Source organism: Bufo bufo, chromosome 3 (genome assembly GCF_905171765.1).
Source record: "Bufo bufo chromosome 3, aBufBuf1.1, whole genome shotgun sequence".
Lineage (NCBI taxonomy): Eukaryota > Metazoa > Chordata > Amphibia > Anura > Bufonidae > Bufo > Bufo bufo.
The window spans coordinates 136,356,109-136,378,706 of NC_053391.1; the positions used below are offsets into that span (position 1 = coordinate 136,356,109).

Below are 22,598 nucleotides of genomic sequence, written 5' to 3' on the forward strand. Positions count from 1 at the left end.
ACATTGATTCTTGACTTTGTGTGTTTAAAGAAAGCCAAAGAACACGGAGCTGTGGTTGTAAACGAGCCTTGGATTGAAGAGGATGAAGGAGGCAGAGTAAAATATGCGGTCCTGCAGACGGTAGGTTCTGACGCTCTCTTTAGGGCTGATTGAATTATCAGTTTCTTTCCTGACACCAGATATTATGGAGAGCTACCATTTGTTTCTCTTATCCCTCAGGCTCTGCTTTGTCCAGTGATTAAACTCTTCGCTTTGATCACTGACTTCTCTCTGATGAGGCAGTTTTCCCTTCTGACAGTGACTGGGAGGGGGACTTCATTTCGCTTCCTAGGCTATTTGCCTGGAGGAAATTCTTTCTAGGACTAATGATAGAACTGGTAGCTGCTGAATACATATGCTACTATTTCATTTTTTTTTTCTTTTTTTGCAGTATGGAGATACTACACATACACTCATTGAATACCTGGGGCCATATCAAGGTGTCTTCCTTCCAGGTTTTAAAAAGCCTATGTTCAGTGACCCAATGTTATCTTCGCTGTGAGTAAGACTGCGGTAAAACATGTATAATGTTACTGAAATAAATGAGAAACACAATGTTTCATACAAAACTATTAAAGAGACGTTTCTGTATACACAAAACATGGATAATGACGTGTTTTATATTTTATAGGTTTAGTTATAGTCTTTACAGACAACCAAACTCATCTATGACTATTATTACTAATACTAAACAGAAGTCTGTGCAATTGTTTTTAGGATGCAGCTCACTTAAATCCAATGACAAGGCCCCAGCCTTTCGGTTAGGCCTCCTGCACACGACCGTTTCTTTCCTCCATATACTGGCCGTTTTTTGCATTACGTATACGGTCCGTATACGGAACCATTCATTTCAATGGTTCCGCAAAAAAAAACTGAATGTACTCCGTATGCATTCCGTTTCCGTATTTCCGTTCCGTTTAAAGATAGAACATGTCCTATTATTGCCCGCAAATCACGTTCCGTGGCTCCATTCAAGTCAATGGGTCCGCCAAAAAACGGAACACATACAGAAATGCATCCGTATGTCTTCCGTTTCCGTTCCATTTTTTGCTGAACCATCTATTGAAAATGTTATGCCCAGCCCAATTTTATCTATGTAATTACTGTATACTGTATATGCCATACGGAAAAACGGAAACACAATGGAAACAAAAAACGGAGCAACGGATCCGTGAAAAACGGACCGCAAAACACTGAAAAAGCCATACGGTCGTGTGCAATAGGCCTTATATTGATCATGCTTCCTTTTTGTCTCACTTCCAAAAGTGGCATTTATCATGTAGAGAAAGTTCATACAAGGCAGGACTGTGGGAGCGCACATAGGCTGGTGCTTTTTCCCATAGTCTGCAAGCACGACCATCGCTGCAGGATTACAGGGTGGTCCTAACCATGGAAACGAGCAGTTTATAATGTGATGGAAACTTGAATCTAGCCAGCAAAGAAAGCAATATGGATAATCACAATACATTAGTAAGTGCCTTGTATTCACTTTCTCTACATGATAAATGTCATTTGCTAAAAAGTTCATGTGCTTTTTTTCACGTTTTGTACATATTTTAAACTGTATACCTAGAAAAGGTGTTTTTTTTAGGCATTTTTAATCTTCCATAGATTTCTACTGGAAAAATGCCTGTAAAAATGCTATACCTAGAGCATGCTGCATTTTGTCACCAATGCCAAAACCTCTAAAAACGCACAAGCACAACGCAAAAAACACCATGCAAAAGACCCCTTTGTCTATTGTGACTTTTATAATTAACTATAGACTTTAAAGTAGCATCTAGTTATAGTAAACAAATTAAGGTAATAATGGAGCAATAAATGCAAGTAAAAAAAATGCAAAAAGCAAAAAAAAAATAAAAGGTATGAAACCAGCCTTAGGGCTCATGCACACGAATGTTTCTTGCGTTCCGTATACGGACCGTATTTTGATTTCGTATACGGTCCGTATACGGAACCATTCATTTCAATGGGTCCGCAAAAGATGCAGTCAGCACTTTGTGTGCTGTCCACATCCATTGCTCCATTCCATGACCCCGCAAAATTTATGAGACATGTCCTATTCTTGTCCGTTTTGCAGACAAGAATAGGCATCTCTATAATGGGCCTCCTGTTCCGTTCCGCAAATTGCGGAAGTCACACGGGCGGCATCCTTTTTTTGCGGATCCGCAATTTGCGTACAGCAAAAAACTGCATGGTCGTGTGCATGAGCCCTTAAGTCTTCCTTCACAAATAATTTTTGTTTGCATTCTTTTTTTTCCGGTGGCATTCTTTGCATCTATTTTGTGTATTTTTTTTATTGTATACTGAAAAAAGGAATTTTTTAGGTGTTTTTCAATTTCCAGAGACTGTTTTAAGTAAAACACCTGAAAAAAAAACCAAAAAAACTACAGCATGTTGTGTTTTGACAAAAATGCTAAAAAACGCACAACAGCAATGCAAAAAACAAGAAAAAACATTTTCATTATTCACTACAAAGTAACATGTGGCCATATAAAAGAAATCTGGCATAATCACTCCAAAATATGTGAATAACACAAAAAACCCTACGTGTGAAACCAGCCTCAATGATTTTAACAGAAAGGTGTATCACAAACATCAGAATCACTAAAAGGAGCCATGTTTGCATAGTCAAAAGGCAACATATACACTACTGCAATGCAGTTATATAATAAAACTGGTCACCTTTTATCATTCACTCTACACAGTGAACTAGTTTAGTGCTCTTATTAAGGCCTCCTGCACACGAACGTATTTTTTTGCGGTCCGCAAAAACGGGTCCCGTTTTTCCGTGATCCGTGACCGTTTTTTCGTCCGTGGGTCTTCCTTGATTTTTGGAGGATCCACGGACATGAAAAAAAAGTCGTTTTGGTGTCCGCCTGGCCGTGCGGAGCCAAACGGATCCGTCCTGAATTACAATGCAAGTCAATGGGGACGGATCCGTTTGACGTTGACACAATATGGTGCCATTTCAAACGGATCCGTCCCCATTGACTTTCAATGTAAAGTCTGGAGTCCCTTTTATACCATCGGATCGGAGTTTTCTCCAATCCGATGGTATATTTTAACTTGAAGCGTCCCCATCACCATGGGAACGCCTCTATGTTAGAATATACTGTCGGATATGAGTTAGATCGTGAAACCTCATTTCCGACAGTATATTCTAACACAGAGGCGTTCCCATGGTGATGGGGACGCTTCTAGTTAGAATATACTACAAACTGTGTACATGACTGCCCCCTGCTGCCTAGCAGCATCCGATCTCTTACAGGGGGCTGTGATCAGCACAATTAACCTGAAGGGGTTAATTGTGCTATCATCTCCCCCTGTAAGAGATCAGGGCTGCCAGGCAGCAGGGGGCAGACCCCCCCCCTCCCCAGTTTGAATATCATTGGTGGCCAGTGCAGCCCCCCCCCCCTTCCTCCCTCTATTGTAATAATTCCTTGGTGGCACAGTGTGCGCCCCCCCCCCTTCCTCCCTCTATTGTAATCGTTGGTGGCACAGTGTGCGCCCCCCCCCCCCCTTCCTCCCTCTATTGTAATCGTTGGTGGCACAGTGTGCGCCCCCCATTGGCCCCCCTCCCTCTATAGCATTAACAACATTGGTGGCCAGTGTGCGGCCTCCCATCTAGCCCCCCCCCCCATCATTGGTGGCAGCGGGTTACTAGCAGTAGTGATTCATACTTACCTGGGAGCTGCGATGTCTGCTTCCGGCCGGGAGCTCCTCCTACTGGTAAGTGACAGTTCATTTAGCAATGACACTTACCAGTAGGTGGAGCTCCCGGCCGGACACGAACATTGCAGCAGCCGGTAAGTATGAATCTTCTACTATTGTACTATTGCTAAGTAACCATGGCAACCAGCGTCCTGGTTGCCATGGTTACCGATCGGAGCCCCAGCGATTAAACTGGGACTCCGATCGGAACTCCGCTGCCACCAATGATGGGGGGGGGGGGGAGATGGGAGGCCGCACACTGGCCACCAATGTTGTTAATGCTATAGAGGGAGGGGGGGGGCGATGGGGGGCGCACACTGTGCCACCAACGAATTATTACAATAGAGGGAGGGAGGGGGGGGGGGCGCACACTGTGCCACCAACGAATTATTACAAGAGGGGAAGGGAGGGGGGGCGCACACTGTGCCACCAACGAATAATTACAATAGAGGGGGGGGGGGGGGGGGGGCCGCACTGGCCACCAATGATATTTAAACTGGGGAGGGGGGGGAGGGTCTGCCCCCTGCTGCCTGGCAGCCCTGATCTCTTACAGGGGGCCGTGATCAGCACAATTAACCCCTCAGGTGCCGCACCTGAAGGGGTTAATTGTGCTGATCACGGCCCCCTGTAAGAGATCGGGTGCTGCCAGGCAGCAGGGGGCAGTCTTGTACACAGTTTGTAGTGTATTCTAACTAGAAGCATCCCCATCACCATGGGAACGCTTCTGTGTTAGAATATACTGTCGGTTCTGAGTTTTCACGAAGTGAAAACTCAGCTTTGAAAAAGCTTTTATACAGACGGATCTTCGGATCCGTCTGTATAAAAACTAACCTACGGCCACGGATCACGGACACGGATGCCAATCTTGTGTGCATCCGTGTTCTTTCACGGACCCATTGACTTGAATGGGTCCGTGAACCGTTGGCCGTGAAAAAAATAGGACAGGTCATATTTTTTTCACGGCCAGGAAACACGGATCACGGATGCGGCTGCAAAACGGTGCATTTTCCGATTTTTCCACGGACTCATTGAAAGTCAATGGGTCTGTGAAAAAAAGCGGAAAACGGCACAACGGCCACGGGTGCACACAACGTTCGTGTGCAGGAGGCCTAAGAGAAACAAAATAAGGGCTCGTGCACACGAACATATATTCTTTCCGTGTCCATTCTGGTTTTTTTGAGGACCGTATACAGGACCATTCATTTCAATGGGTCCGCAAAAAAAACTGAAGTTACTCTGTGTGCATTCCATTTCCGTATGTCCGTATTTCTGTTCCGCAAAAAAATAGAACATGTCCTATTATTGTCCGCATTACGGACAAGGATAGTACTGTTCTATTAGGGGACAGATGTTCTATTCCGCAAAATACGGAATGCACACGGACGTCATCCGTATTTTTTTCAGATCCATTTTTTGGGGACCGCAAAACACATACAGTTGTGTGCATGAGGCCTAAGAGTATTGCAGGTTTGATACCTTTTAATGGCTCTCGTGATCTGATCTTCAATTGAAGCAGGATGATAGCCCTGGTGTAAAAATGTCCTTTTCAGATGTTGTAAATGCTCATCCCTGTCGGATCTGATTCTCTGCACTAAATGCCCTGTTGGAGGCCTCTACGTTGGAGAAACAGGACAGAAACTCAATGCAAGGATGAGGTCCCATCGCCACACAATAAGGCCTCTTGCACACAAACATATTTTTTTCCATTTCAGTTCCGTTTTTGCAAATTCCGTTTGCGGTCCGTATGCAGAACCATTCATTTCAATGGTTATGCAAAAAAAACGGAATGTACTCCGTATGCATTCCGTTTCCATATTTCTGTATATCCGTTCAGCTGAAAGATAGAACTTGTCCTATTATTGCCCGCAAATAACGATACGTGGCTCCATTCAAGTCAATGGGTCTGCAAAAAAATACGGAATGCATACGGAACACATCCGTATGTTATCCGTTTTTTGAGGATCCATGCCCACTGTGCCCATGTGTATACTGTTAAAACACATTACTGTACATTATAATAACGATTTAAAATTATATGTTTCTGTTTGCGATCCGCAAACAACGGATCGCATACGAAAATCATACGGAGATTTTATGTGGAACTACGGAACGGAAACAACATAAACAAAAAACGGAACAATGGATCCATGAAAAACAGAACGCAAAATACAGAAAAAGCTATACGGTCGTGTGCAAAAGGCCTTAAAGGGAACCTGTCATCAACTTTATGCTGACCTCACTGAGGACAGCATAAATTAGTGACAGAAATGCTGATTTCAGCGGTGTGTCACTCATGAGCTAATAGTAAGTGGTTGCCGAGAACCAGCATCAAAATCATTGCAGCTCAGGCCTGTAAAAGAGTCAAATCTACCTGAGAAGAGTCATGGTTATTCATAATCTCCTGCTTTCTCACCCATCTGCTGATGGTTATAAGTTCTCAGAGAAAGGGAGAAAACTGGTGGGTAAAGAGAGCAGGAATTCATGAATAACCAGGACTCTTCTCAGGTGGCCGGGACTCTTTTCCAGGCCTAGTCTGCAATGATTGTGATGTTGGTTCTCGGCAACCACTTACTTTTAACTTATAAATGACAGACCGTTGAAATCAACTCACCTGTCTCTACTTTATTCTGCTGTTAGTATGGGCAGCATAAAGTTGATGACAGGTTCCCTTTTAAGGCCTCATGCACACGACCATTTTTTTTTAAGGTCCGCAAAAACAGGGTCCGTAGGTCCGTGACCGTTTTTTCGTTCGTGGGTCTTCCTTGATTTTTGGAGGATCCACGGACATGAACATTTTTTCGTTTTGGTGTCTGCCTGGCCGTGCTGACCCAAACGGATCCATCCTGACTTACAATGCAAGTCAATGGGGACAGATCCGTTTGACGTTGACACAATATGGTGCAATTGCAAACGGATCCGTCCCCCATTGACTTTCAATGTAAAGTCAGGCGTCCCTATTATACCATCGGATCAGAGTTTTCTCCAATCCGATGGTATATTTTAACTTGAAGCGTCCCCATCACCATGGGAACGCCTCTATGTTAGAATATACTGTCGGATATGAGTTAGAGCGTGAAACTCAGATCCGACAGTATATTCTAACACAGAGGCGTTCCCATGGTGATGGGGATGCTTCAAGTTAGAATATACTAAGAACTGTGTACATGACTGCCCCCTGCTGCCTGGCAGCACCCGATCTCTTACAGGGGGCTGTGATCCGCACAATTAACCCCTCAGGTGCTGCACCTGAGGGGGGTTAATTGTGCGTATCATAGTCCCCTGTAAGAGATCAGGGGCTGCCAGGCAGCAGGGGGCAGACCCCCCTCCCTCCCTCTATTGTATTAATTTCATTGGTGGCACACTGTGCAGCCCCCCCCGGCCCCCCTCCCTCTATTGTATTATTTTCATTGGTTGCACAGTGTACGGCCCCCCCTCCCTCCCTCTATTGTATTATTTTCATTGGTGGCACAGTGTGCGGCCCCCCCTCCCTCTATTGTATTATTTTCATTGGTGGCACAGTGTGCGGCCTCCCCCCTCCCCCCCCCCCCCCCGATCATTAGTGGCAGCGGAGAGTTCCGATCGGAGTCCCAGTTTAATCGCTGGGGCTCCGATCGGTAACCAGGACGCTACTGCAGTCCTGGTTGCCATGGTTTCTTAGCAATATTAGAAGCATCATACTTACCTGCTGCGCTGTCTGTGACGGACGGGAGCTCATCCTACTGGTAAGTGTCAGGTCTGTGCGGCGCATTGCTTAATGATCTGTCACTTACAGTAGGAGGAGACTCCCGGCCGGGTCACAGACAGCGCAGCAGGTAATTATGATGCTTCTAATATTGCCTAAGTAAGGGAGGCCGCACACTGTGCCACCTATGTAAATAATACAATAGAGGGAGGGTGGGGGGGCCGGGGGGGGGACGCAAACTGTGCCACAATGATAATATTACAATAGAGGGAAGGGGGGCGGGGGGGCCGCACACTGTGCCACCAATGAAAATAATACAGTAGAGGGAGGGAGGGGGGGCCGCACTCTGTGCCACAATGTAAATAATACAATAGAGGGAGGGGGGGCGGGGGGGGGGGCGCACACTGTGCCACCTATGATTAATACATTAGAGGGAGGGTGGGGGGCCGCACTGGCCACCAATGAAATTAAATCTGGGGAGGGTGGGGGGTTGCCCCCTGCTGCCTGGCAGCCCATGATCTCTTTTAGGGGGCTATGATATGCCAATGAACCCCTCAGGTGCAGCACTGAGGGGTTTATTGTGCGGTTCACAGACCCCTGTAAGTGTTTGGGTGATGCAAGGCAGAAGGGGGCAGAATGTACCTGTTCGTAGTTTTTTCTATCTAGAAGAGTCCCCCTTCACTATGGGAATAACTCTGTGTTAGAATATACTGTCGGATATGTAAATGTTTTATGCCGAAGGATCTTCGGATCGTCTGTAGGAAGTAACTCGGCCACGGATCACGGACGAGGATGCAAATCTTGTGTGCATCCGTGTTCTTTCACGGACCCATTGAATTGAACGTTGTCCAGTCATAAAAATAGGAAGGTCATATTTTTTTGACGGACAGGAAACACGGATCACGGATGCGGCTTCAAAACGGTGCATTTTCCGATTTTTCCACGGACCCATTGAAAGTCAATGGGTCCGCGAAATAAAACGGAAAACGGCACAACGGCCACGGATGCACACAACGGTCGTGTGCATGAGGCCTCAGGAGAAAAAGCTACACTTTCCTGTGGGTAAGCATTTCTGTAGCCCAGGACACAATGAAGAATACATGAATGTGAGAATACAAATTTATAACACTGCTTGACACTTTGACTACTATACTGGACTGAATTTGTCCCAAGGATATATGACACACTACAAGATCTAAAGAGTCTTCTATAGACATAGTCAGGGCACCAGGTCTCTGAGATAACATCAATTTAGAGACCATAAAACTTTCACACCCCTTATCTGTAAGATAATTAAGGACTCATTCTCAAGATCTGTTGTTTTTAAAATGTGCCTTGCAAAAGTATTCACCCCCCTTGACTTTTTTCGTATTTTGGTGCCTCACAACCTGGAATTAACATGGATTGTTTGAGGATTTGCATCAATTAATTTACAGAACATGCCCACAACTTTGAAGATGTTTTTTATTTATTTATTGTGAAGCAAACAACAAATAGGACAAAATAACAGAAAAGGTCAATGTGCATAACTATTCACCCCCCTAAAGTCAATATTTTGTAGAGCCACCTTTTGCGGCTATCACAGATCCAAGTCACTTTGGATAAGTCTCTATGAGCTTGCCACATCTTACACTGGGATTTTTGCCATTCCTCCTTGCAAAACTTCTCAGTTCCTTAAAGTTGGATGGTCTGCGCTTTGTGAACAGCAATCTTTAAGTCTGACCAAGATTTTCTATTGGATTGAGATCTGGGCTTTGGACTAGGCCATTCCAACACATTACATGTTTCACTCTTAAACCACTCAAGTGTTGCTTTAGCAATGTGTTTGGGGTCATTGTCTGCTGAAGGTGAACTCCGTCCTAGCCTCAAATCACGCACAGAGTGGTACAGGTTTTGCTCAAGAATATCCCTGTATTTAGCACCATCCATCTTTCCCTCAACTCTGACCAGTTTCCTAGTCCCGGCTGCTTAAAAACATCCCCACATCATGATGCTGCCACCACCATGTTTCACTGTGGGGATGGTGTTCTTTGGGTGATGTGATGTGTTGGGTTTGCGCCAAGCACAGCGTTTTCTTTGATGGCCGAAAAGTTAAATTTTAGTCTCATCAGACGAGAGCACCTTCCTCCATACATTTTGGGAGTGAGTCTCCCACGTGCCTTTTCGCAAACTCACAACGTGCCTTATTGTTTTTAGCTGAAAGAAATGTCTTTCTTCTGGCCACTCTGCCATAAAGCCCAACTCTATGGAGCGTACGGCTTATTGTCGTCCTATGTACAGATACTCCAGTCTCTGCTGTGGAACTCTGTAGCTCCTCCAGGGTTACCTTAGGTCTCTGTGCTGCCTCTCTGATTAATGCCCTCCTTGCCCGGTCCGTGAATTTTGGTGGGCGGCCGTCTCTTGGCAAGTTTGCATGTTGTGCCATGTCTTTCCATTTGGTTATGATAGATTTGATGGTGATCCTGGGTGGATCATCAAAGATTTGGATATTTTTTAATAATCTAACCTCTGACTTGTATCTTCACACTCATTGTCCCTTATGGTTTGGAGAGTTCCTTGGTCTTCATGGCCAGTGTTTGGTAGTGATGCCTCATGCTTAGAGTTGCAGCCACTGGGGCCTTTCAAAAAAGGTGTGTATAGGTAATGACAGATCATGTGACACTTAGATTGGTAACTTTTGATGGACTTCCATTTCACAAATTTTGTGACTTCTGAAGGTAATTCAGAGCTTTATGTGGGCTTCCTAACAAAGGGGGTGAATACATACGCACATGCCAAATTTCTGTTTTCTATTTCTAAACAATAGTTTTATTTATATAGTTTTCTCATTTTACTTCATCAACTTAGACTATTGTGTTCTGATCCATCACATAAAATTCAGATTAACAAAACATTGAACTTAAGTCTGTAATGTAACAAAATACGAAAAAAATTCAAGGGGGGTGATTACTTTTGCAAGGCACTGTATATATTGCTGTTTCTTCATATATTTTTGTAGTACGGCTGTTGAAGGGACTGGTGATGCTCCCAAAAGCTCTCTATGTAACATCATTTACTTCTATTTTTGTTAGCCATTACAAGGTATAAAACTGCAATACTCTTATTTTGTTGCTCTTAATGAGAGCACTAAACTAGTTTTCTATTGGCTAACACGGTACCAGGCTTTTTCCTTTTTCTCACACAGTAACAATGTGCATGAAGAAGCAATGGCATATTAGAAGACAGCTGCATCCAGGGGCGTACGTAGCTACAGGGAAGCGGCTGCTTTGGGGCCCTGAACAGAAGGGGACCCATCCAGGAGGAGGAGGACTAAAGACTTTGTCAGGGCCCCCTCAACAGTATTACACAAATATATTATATACAGTGGCAGTATAGACAGTGTAGAAAACGGATGGAACAGCTGCCGGCCCTGGTCTGAGAGAGCGATCTTTACTAGTCACAGGAATGGGGGCGGCATGAAAGGAGGGGGTTGCAAAAAAATTACTGGGGGAGGGGGCCCCATAAAAAGATCTGCTGTGGGGCCCAGTCATTTTTAGCTACGCCACTGGCTGCATCTCAAGGACTGTGTTCACACAACAATCTGTGTGTACTATAGTACTGAACAGGTCCATAAGGGCTTGTTCACACGACCGTATGTATTTTGCGGTCCGCAAAAAATACAGATGACGTCCGTGTGCATTCCGCATTTTGCGGAACGGAACAGCTGGCCCCTAATAGAACAGTACTATCCTTGTCCGTAATGCAGACAATAATAGGACATGTTCTTTTTTTTTGCAGAACGGAAACACGGACATACAGAAATGGAATGCACACTGAGTACCTTCCATTTTTTTTGCGGACCCATTGAAATGAATGGTTCCGTATATCGTCCCCAAAAAAAAACAAAAAAAAACGGACACTGAAAGAAAATACATTTGTGTGCATGAGCCCTAAAACTTCATAGACCTGATGGTTGCCAAAAACATTTCCTCATGGAATCTGCTGGGAAGATATATGGCTATGTAATTTATTTTTTTCTGTATAAATGGCCTGCAGCACTTATACAGTCTGCCATGGGGTAAAATATAAAATATACCATGCTGTATACTAGCTTTTTTTTACTTAATAGGGGCTGCATATTTCAGGTGTATGTGCAGAACATAGCCCCTAGACATGATGTGCGCAGAGCATTAGTTGTACTATGTTATTAAAATCCTAAGGGTACAGCCACATGGTCAGTTTCCTGATGTGGTTTTGGAAGCAAAACCAGGTGTGAATGACAAAAAAAAAGATGAAAAGTAGTATATGTACTTTATTTCTTCTTGTGATGCACTCCTGATTTTGGCTTCCAAAACTACATCAGGAAATCTGAACTGGTGGATGTAACATGTTATACCATGTTATAAGGGAAAATAATAATGATCGGGTCCCCATCCCGATCATCTCCTAGCAACCTTGCGTGAAATCGCACCACATCCGCACTTGCTTGCGGATGCTGCGATTTTCAAGCAGCCCCATTCATTTCTATGGGGCCTGCGTTGCGTAAAAAAACACACAATATAGAGCATGCTGCGATTTTCAAGCAACGCAAAGTGATGTGTGAAATCTCCGCTCATGTACACAGCCCCATTGAAGTGAATGGGTCCGGATTCAGTGCGGGTGCAATGCGTTCACCTCCCGCATTGCACCTGCGTGGAATTGTCGCCCGTGTGATAGGGGCTAAGGCTTACTTAGAATCATAATTAATATATTGACTATGCGACCCTGGCAGTGCTGGAAGTTCAGGCGGGGTGCCTCACTGCGAGCCGCAGTGTGACACTCGCTCCTCTGAAAGGGGCTTTACTCTAGTTTTGAAAAGTGGTTGGGGAAGTGGGAGTGGTTTGCTATGGTAATTAGCTTCACTCCAGATTATCAACTGAGACTAAAAAGTTACAAAAAATTGTCTCAGTTTTCATTCAGTAAAGGGGTGGTGTAAAAAGTAAGGAGTAACATTTTAAGATAGAAAGGGCTGTTTCACTCGCATGAGTCCACTGCGGGAGTCACGCTCTGTGTGTGTGTGTGATTCTGGACTTGCAGGAGCACGGCCTTATCATGATGTATAATGCTCTGTGTGTGAGTGTGATCCTCCGTTCTGGACTTGCAGGAGCACGGCATTATCATGATGTATAATGCTATGTGTGTGAGTGTGATCCTCTGCTCTGGACTTGCAGGAGCACGGCATTATCATGATGTATAATGCTCTGTGTGTGAGTGTGATCCTCCGTTCTGCGACTTGAGGAGCACGGCATTATAATGATGTATAATGCTATGTGTGTGAGTGTGATCCTCTGCTCTGGACTTGCAGGAGCACGGCATTATCATGATGTATAATGCTCTGTGTGTGAGTGTGATCCTCCGTTCTGGACTTGCAGGAGCACGGCATTATCATGATGTATAATGCTCTGTGCCTCTGCATGACCTTACTTCTACAGGATCATAGTGACAGCTTTATGTCAGTCCGATTCTGTAGAAGTAAGGTAAAGTAGAGGCACATAGCATTATAAATCAGGATAATGCCATGCGCTCCTGCAAGTCCCAGATACTGAGGCTCACACTCACACAGGGAGTGTGACTCCTTCATGTGAAACAGCCCTTAGACTTTAAGGTGCACTAGATGCAATTAAACATACGGTGGCGTTTCATAACATAAATTACAGCAATAAAATGACAGCATGCAGATCTTGCAAAACTTACTTTAAAATTCCTCTGATGATAAACTCACCTCATTGCTAAGTGCATTAATGGACAATACTTCTTTATTTCTACTTTTCACAGGCCGATCGGTTGCCTAAACTTCATTGATCACATTGTAGGAAACCAGCCCGATGATGAAATGGAGCCCACTGTGAACTGGTAATCTACATGTATACAGAAACTACATAGGTCTCTGCAGACCGCCACACTAAGGGTCCATTCACACGTCGTTGAATGGGTCAGGATCCGTTCCGACAATTATGCGGAACGGGTGCGGACCCATTCATTTTGAATGGGGCCGGAAAAGATGCGGACAGCACACAGTGTGCTGTCGCATCTGCATTTCCAGTGCGCAGCCCCGAACTCCGCCAAAACACTGCGGACGTGTGAATGGACCCTTAAGCTTATATTAAACCTGCAGATTATTGCTAAAAAACATTTGCAGGAACGCTCGCTAGCAATGATATGGCAGTTTTTTGCGCACAACGATGCCCATGATGTCCATAGAACTAATGTGCGACAGCCTTTTATCACTCAGGAGGACTGAGGCTGCTGCACAGTGCATCCGTCTCCCCCGATCCTTGCCGCTTCCGAGTTTTGCGCCTTCAGATGCTGTGGTCACGTTTGATCACGTATCTGAGGGGTTAGAGGTCCACGATCGGTATAACTGTCAGTCGAGGACATTAGGCCCAGGTGTCCCATCACATATGGGAAAAGGGTTAAAAGGATTAGAAAATATGGCTGCTTTTTCCCAAACACAGCCCCCACTTCTCCATGCTTGCGTCTGCTATATCACTTTACAACATTGAGGTGAAAGGAGCTGATCTTCAATACAAAACACAACCTGCGCACAAAATGGCACTGTTTTTGGAAGAAAGCGGACATATTTTTCATGTACATGCCCTTTAATAATCTACAATTCAATGAATATTCAGTGGCTTTTCACTAGAGATGATGTAAATAAATTTATAAATCAGAAAGCACAATCTAGAAGTCAGGCTGCCAGACAGAAAAGGTCCTTTCAAGGGATAAAGGGAAGTGAGAAACTGTTGTGCCTTCAGGAACAGAAAAACCTTTAGGCTGGGTTCACACGAGCGTGTCCGGATTAGTACGGATGCGTCCCGGTGTGTTGCGGCAAACCCGCGCGAGTAGGAATGCAATTGCAGTCAGTTTTGACTGCGATTGCGTTCCGTTGCTTCAGTTTTTATCGTGCGTGTGCAATGTGTTTTGCACGCGCGTGATAAAAAAACCGACTGTGGTACCCAGACCCGAACTTCTTCACAGAAGTTCAGGTTTGGGTTCGGTGTTGTGTAGATGTTATTATTTTCCCTTATAACATGGTTATAAGGGAAAATAATAGCATTCTGAAAACAGAATGCTTAGTAGGTGATCAGTTGAGGGTTAAAAAATAAAAAAATTAACTCACCTTCTCCGTTTGTTCGCGTAAGTACCGGTCTCTTCTTTACTTCTCAAAGATGAACTATGGGCTAAGGACCTTTGATGACGTAAGATCACATGCTCCAATCACATGGTCCATCACCGCGGTGATGGACCATGTGATTGGAGCATGTGATCTTACGTCATCAAAGGTCCTTTAGCCATAGTTCATCTTTTTAAAGAACTAAAGACCGGGAGAACTACGCGAACAAGAGGACAAGCGTGAGTAATTTTTTTTATTTTTTAACCCTCAATTGACCTTCTACTAAGCATTCTGTATTCAGAATGCTATTATTTTCCCTTATAACCATGTTATAAGGGAAAATAATACAGTGTATAGACAGTCACCTAGCAACCGTGCGTGAAAATCGCACCGCATCCGCACTTGCTTGCGGATGCATGCGATTTTCACGCAACCCCATTCACTTCTATGGGGACTGCGTTGCGTGGAAAAAACGCAGAATATAAAGCATGCTGCGATTTTCACGCAACGCATAAGTGATGCGTGAAAATCATCGCTCATCTGAACAGCCCATTGAAATGAAGGGTCCAGATTCAGTGCGGGCTGCAATGCGTTCACCTACCGCATTGCACCCCGCGCGGAAATCTCGCCCGTGTGAACGCAGCCTTAGGCCCCTTTCACACGAGCGAGTTTTCGCGCGGGTGCAATGCGTGACGTGAACGCATAGCACCCGCACTGAATCCTGACCCATTCATTTCAATGGGTCTGTGTACATGAGCGTTGTTTTTCAGCATCAGTTCTGCGTTGCGTGATAATCGCAGCATGTTCTATATTCTGTGTTTTCACGCAGCCCTGGCCCCATAGAGTGAATGGGGCTGCGTGAAAAACGCATTGCATCGCAAGCAAGTGCGGGTGCGATGCGTTTTTCACTGATGGCTGCTAGAGATGTTGTTTGTAAACCTTCAGTTTTTTATCACCCCCCTCGTGAAAACGCATCAAAACGCATTGCACCGCGCGGAAAAAAATGAACAACTGAACGCAATCGCAGACAAAACTGACTGACTTGCTTGCAAAATAGTGCGAGTTTCACTGAACGCACCCTGAACGCATCCGGACCTAATCCGTCACGCTAGTGTGAAAGAGGCTTAGGACTCTTGCAGACGAGCGTTCTCCCGAAGGGAGTCCGCATGCATCGCAGCAACCCGGCCTGACCTCTCAGCACTGACGGGATTAACATAGCATTACATGATTTTATGATGCTATTTAACCTTAGGCCCCTTTGACACGGGCGAGTTTTCCGCGCGGGTGCAATGCGTGAAGTGAACGCATTGCACCCGCACTGAATCCTGGACCCACTTCATTTCTATGGGGCTGTGCACATGAGCGGTGATTTTCACGCATCACTTGTGCGTTGCGTGAAAATCGCAGCAAGCTCTATTTTGTGCGTTTTTCACGCAACGCAGGCCCCATAGAAGTGAATGGGGCTGCGTGAAAATCGCAAGCAATCCGCAAGCAGTGCGATGCGGTGCAATTTTCACACACGGTTGCTAGGAGACGATCGGGATGGAGACCCGATCATTATTATTTTCCCTTATAGCATGGTTATAAGGGAAAATAATAGCAATCTTAATACAGAATGCATAGTTACAATAGGGCTGGAGGGGTTTAAAAAATAAAAAATATTTAACTCAACTTAATCCACTTGTTCGCGCAGCCCGACATCTCTTCTGTCTTCATCTGTGAGGAAAAGGACCTTTGATGATGTCACTGCGATCATCACATGGTCCGTCACATGATCCATCACCATGGTAAAAGATCATGTGATGGACCATGTGATGAGCGCAGTGACGTCATCAAAGGTCCTATTCCTCAAAGAAGAAGACAGAAGAGATGCCGACTCGCAAACAAGTGAATTAAGGTGAGTAAATTTTTTATTATTTTTTTTAAACCCATCCAGCCCTATTGTACTATGCATTCTGTATTAAGAATGCTATTATTTTCCCTTAAACCATGTTATAAGGGGAAATAATACAATCTACACAACCTTGAACCCAAACCTGAACTTCTGTGAAGAAGTTCGGGTCTGAGTACCACATTCACTTTTTTATCACGCGTGTGAAAAACGCATTGCACCCGCGCGATAAAAACTGAACAACGGAACGCAATCGCAGTCAAAACTGACTGCAATTGGGTACCTACTCGCGCGGGTTTGCCTCAACGCATCCGGACCTTATCCAGACACGCTCGTGAAAGAGGCCTTACAGTTCTGGAATGTATTGGATAAGACTGGCAGCATTATCCCAGTGTTATCCAATACATTCCAGAACTGTAAGGGCTGTTTCACACGAGCGGATGCCGTGCGTGACATCCGCTCCGTGAATGACAGCCAAGACCCGATGCAGACTGCAGAGGCACGGAGCATTAACATGACTGATAATGCTCCGTGCCTCTCTGTGATCTCTTTACTACGAAATCACAGTGAGATAAAGTTGTCACATCAGTCATGTTAATGCTCTGTGCTTCTGCTGTCCGCATCGGATCTTGGCTGTCATTCACGCAGCGGATGTCACGCACGGCATCCGCTCGTGTGAAACAGCCCTAAGGCCCATTTCAAACGGGCAAGTTTTCTGCGCGGGTGCAATGCGTGAGTTGAACGCATTGCACCCGCACTGAATCCGGACCCATTCATTTCTATGGGGCTGTGCACATGAGCGGTGATTTTCACGTATTACTTGTGCGTTGCGTGAAAATCGCAGCATGCTCTATATTGTGCGCTTTTCAGGCAACGCAGGCCCCATAGAAGTGAATGGGACTGGCGTGAAAAATCGCAAGCATCCGCAAGCAAGTGGGGGATGGAGACCCGATCATTATTATTTTCCTTATAACATGCCGATTTTTCTCACGCGCGTGCAAAACGCATTACGCATCATAAATCAATATATGCTATGTGACCCCTGGCAGCGCTGGGAGGTCAGGCTGGGAGCTGCGTTGCGACTCGCCTGCGGGAGGAACGCTCATCAGCAAGGGGCTTTACAATTCACAGTGCCTACCGAGGAGGTCTATTCATCTAGTACAAAACTATCTTTAAATCATGTAAACAAGAAAGAAGAATTTTTTTTTAAAGTTAAATGATGAGGAGCTATCAAAATCATAACCTATATCACAACCTTAAAGGGGTATTCCCATCTCATAAAGTGATAAAAAACAAGGGGCAGATTTATCATAGCCCACCGGCATACTCCAGGCTATAAGCCTGATTTATCACATGGCTGGTGTAGATTTCAAAGTACTACTATGCCCCCTTTTTCAGGAAACTGTGGAGGCTGGTGAAGAAATGGCACTTGCGCAAAACTTTTTGTGCATGTGTCGTTAAAAAAAAAATTGCAAAATGTTAAGCAGTGTAAAGCCTCTTTCCCACGACTGTTTCTTTTTTCCGTTTACTGGCCGTTTTTTGCATTCCGTATACGGAACCATTCATTTCAATGGTTCCGCAAAAAAAACGGAATGTACTCCGTATGCATTCCGTTTCCGTATTTCCGTTCCGTTGAAAGATAGTACATGTCCTATTATTGCCCGCAAATCACGTTCTGTGGCTCTATTCAAGTCAATGGGTCTGCAAAAAAAACGGAACACATATGGAAATGCATCCGTATGTCTTCTGTATCTGTTCTGTTTTTTTTTCTATGTAATTACTGTATATGCCATATGAAAAAAACAGAACGGAAAAACGTAACAGAAACGGAAACACAACGGAAACAAAAAACGGAACAACGGATCCGTGAAAAACGGACAGCAAAACACTGAAAAAGCCATACGGTCGTGTGAAAGAGGCCTAATGTAGTGATAAATCTGGCCCAGTGTTTCTAGTAGGCCATCCCTTTACGACTAATTGAGGTGTGACTGCTGGGATCCCTGAGAATCCTAAGGGCTCATGCACACGACTGTGTGCTGGCCGGGCCGTACACGGGCATCGACCCGGGGGCAACCGCATGCAGATCGCAGACCCATTCACTTCAAGGGGTCTGCGATCCACACCGCAAAAAAAGTAGTGCATGCTCTACTTTTTTATGGTGCGGAGGCACTTCCAGAAACACCACGGAAGCACAGTGCTTCTGTGGGGATCCGATTTGTGCTTCCGCACCGCATCTCCGGGTTTGCAGACACACATCTTGATGCGGGGTGCACATGGCCGGTGCCCATGTATTGCAGACCCACCATATGTGGGCCGCAATACGGCCACGGCAGGGCAACAGCCGTGTGCATGAGGCCTAAAAATGATCCTGATCCAGTGCTGCAGCCCCTTCATAGTCGGTGCAGGGAACCACTTTGTAGGGGAACTGCAGCACAGCTCCATTCATGTGCATGTATCTGGCTGCAGTATTTTGTACAGCTGGCCCACTCTGGATCGGTGGGGGTCCCACCAGTCACATCTCCGCCATCACATTTCTAGGATGGGAATATCTCTTTAAGAGCTCATATGCAGCAGTAGGATAAAGTTGGGTGTAGTGGTTTGCCTGTAGCAGAGGTGACCCACGTTCCGGGATTTTCATTAGGTACAGCATTATATTCTATATACATCTAGCATACAACTTGGAAAAATGATAAATGCAACAAGTGGAAGAGAGTTTAGAAATGTATGTTTTCCTGGCAGAGAGGAGTGAAAACGAAATCTAAGGGCCTCTTTCACACGAGCAGATGCCGTGCGGGTAATCCGCCGCGTGAAAGAGAGCCAAGCCCCGTTCCAGAAGTAGAGACATGGACATTAACATGATTGATAATGCTCCGTGCCTCTCTGTGTTCTTTTTACTACAAAATCACGGTGACAACTTTTATCTCACTGTGAAATTGTAGTAAAAAGATCACAGAGGCACGAAGCATTATTAATCATGGTAATGCTCCGTGTCTCTGCTGTCCGGAACGGGGCTTGGCTCTTTTTCACGCAGCGGATTACACGCACGGCATCCGCTTGTGTGAAAGAGCCCTAATGGTCACAAAAAACACTTGTCTATGCGCAACATAGATTAAAAGTTTATACAAACCGCCACACATGGCGGGTCTGCTGCAGATTTTTTTTGTCTGCCAATATTCTGCAGAAGTGAAATACACAAATGATGCGGATTTCGTTGCAGAAATTACCATGGAAATGCTGCGGGTTTGCTGCAGATTTCACCTGCTGCATAGAAAGTGTTGAAAACAGCAGATTTTAAAAAAATCCTATGGTTTTGTTTGTACAGCTCCTATGCAGATCTATGTGTCTCCATGGTAACAGACAACAAACAAACCCTGTATAGTCTGATCCTGAGTCATACTGCCATTCATCTCCTATTTCTCGGTAAACTACAGAGTGCACGTTAGGGCACTTTCACATCAGCATTATTTATTTCCGTTCTTCTGCTCCGTTATCAGAGCAGAGGAGCAGAAACAGCCGAAGTGCAGGATTTGGCACATAACTGACAGAAATGGAGCCTAATAGACCCCAGTGACTATAGGTTTCAGGCATTGCAGGACTTCTCTCTACACTATTTTTGACTAAGGCTACATGCTCACAGACCGTATGTGTTTGCGGTCCGCAAAACAAAAACGGATGACATCTGTATTCCATCCATTTTTCTTGCGGATCCATTGTAACAATGCCTAAAACGGAGAAGAATAGGACATGTTCTTTTTTTTTTGCAGGGCTACGGAACGGACATAACTGATGTGGACAGCACACGGTGTGCTGTCCACATTTTTTGCGGACCATTTGAAATTAATGGGTCCACATCCTATCCGCAAAAAAAACCAGAATGGACACGGAAACAACAACGTTTGTGTGCATGTAGCCTAACTCTGTGACGAGAGCCCTGAACAGAGCTTCTGTTGCAGATGTGAACATGCCCTTAGGAGCATTTTGGAACCGATGGAGTAAAGTATGACTGCAGAATCAGATTATACAGGGGTTGTTTGTTGTCTGTGGAGATGCATAGGTCTGCATACATCTGTAAACCCAAAATGACAATTTTTAATCAAAGTTACTTCATTTTTTATTTTGGATACACTAGCACAGGGATGGCCGACTGTCTACAGCCTACAGCAGGGCATGGTGGAAATTTTAGTTTTACAACAGCTGTAGAGCCGCAGGTTGGCCATCCCTGCACGAGCACAATGAAGAATGGTTAAAAGGGTTTACAAAGCCTTTAACTATCGTTGGAACAGCAGGGATTGAAGTGGTTTGTCAATGTGAATTAGAATGATACTACCAATCATGAGAACAGGGTTCCTGTCTCTCCTCTATGGAGCATAGGTTGAGCTGCTTTCCCAAGTTGTGCACTGGTGTGATCATCACATGGCAGGACAAATTTCTGGAAGTCAACAATGACTGCAAACAAAAATCTTTAAAACCAGAAGTGATTGATTCTAAATGTACATGAGAAAATGCATAAACTTTCCATTAACAGCTCATTTCCTGAACACCCCTTTAAAGGGCATTTGTCCACAGAGAAATGTCTTTTATCCTAAAACCTTTATTTTAATACTCATCCAGTTGTGGTAACATAAATACTAGTGATGAGTGGCAGGGGTCATATTCGAATTTGCAATATTTCGCGAATATTTTGTAGAATATTTGTCGAATACTAGCGAATTCGAATATTCGTTAGTAGTGTTGATTGCGAATTTTCGTAATGAGAATTCGTTTTTTAGAATATTCGTCTTTTTTTCCACCTGAAGTCATGATTCCTCCCTGCTTAACCACTTGCCGCAACTGTAACGCCGAAAGGCGTCATCGCGGCGGCTCCCCCAGGCTACGCTAACGCCGATTGGCGTCATCTCGCGTGAGCCGAGATTTACTGTGAACGCGCGCACACAGGCGCGCGCGCTCACAGGAACGGAAGGTAAGAGAGTGGATCTCCAGCCTGCCAGCGGCGATCGTTCGCTGGCAGGCTGGAGATGTGTTTTTTTTAACCCCTGAAAGGTATATCAGATGCTGTTTTGATAACAGCATCTAATATACCTGCTACCTGGTCCTCTGGTGGTCCCCTTTGTTTGGATCGACCACCAGAGGACACAGGTAGCTCAGTAATATGTTGCACCAAGCACCACACTACACTACACCCCCCCCTGTCACTTATTAATCCATATTCACCCTTGATCCACCCTGATCACCCCATATAGACTCCCTGATCACCCCCTGTCATTGATTACCCCCCTGTCATGATTACCCCCCTGTAAAGCTCTATTCAGACGTCCGCATGATTTTTACGGATCACTGATAGATGGATCGGATCCGCAAAACGCATACCGACGTCTGAATGGGAGCCTTACAGGGGCGTGATCAATGACTGTGGTGATCACCCCCATATAGACTCCCTGATAACCCCCCTGTCATTGATTACCCCCCTGTAAAGCTCCATTCAGACATCCGCATGATTTTACGGATCCACTGATAGATGGATCGGATCCCGAAAACGCATACGACGTCTGAATGAGCCTACAGGGGGCTGATCAATGACTGTGGTGATCACCCCATATAGACTCCCTGATCACCCACCTGTCATTGATTACCCCCCTGTAAAGCTCCATTCAGACGTCCGCATGATTTTTACGGATCCACTGATAGATGATCGGATCCGCAAAACGCATACGGACGTCTGAATGGAGCCTTACAGGGGCGTGATCAATGACTGTTGTGATCACCCCATATAGACTCCCTGATCACCCCCCTGTCATTGATTACCCCCCTGTCATTGCTCACCCCCCCTGTAAAGCTCCATTCAGACGTCCGCATGATTTTTACGGATCCACTGATAGATGGATCGGATCCGCAAATACGCATATGGACGTCTGAATGGAGCCTTACAGGGGCGTGATCAATGACTGTGGTGATCACCCCATATAGACTCCCTGATCACCCCCTTGTCATTGATTACCCCCCTGTAAAGCTCTATTCAGATGTCCGCATGATTTTTACGGATCCACTGATAGATGGATCGGATCCGCAAAACGCATACGGACGTCTGAATGGAGCCTTACAGGGGCGTGATCAATGACTGTGGTGATCACCCCATATAGACT

General features: G+C 45.1%; 1 protein-coding gene across 1 annotated transcript in view; it reads left to right on the plus strand.

The window, feature by feature from the left end:
• The window catches only part of LOC120994812 (4-hydroxyphenylpyruvate dioxygenase), a 150,452-nt gene that overhangs the window by 103,329 nt on the left and 24,525 nt on the right, over positions 1–22,598 (plus strand). Inside the window, exons 7-9 of the mRNA XM_040423639.1 lie at positions 31–120; positions 431–537; positions 13,229–13,306. Coding sequence (XP_040279573.1) covers positions 31–120; positions 431–537; positions 13,229–13,306 — 275 coding nt within the window. The remainder of the gene's footprint in view (positions 1–30; positions 121–430; positions 538–13,228; positions 13,307–22,598) is intronic.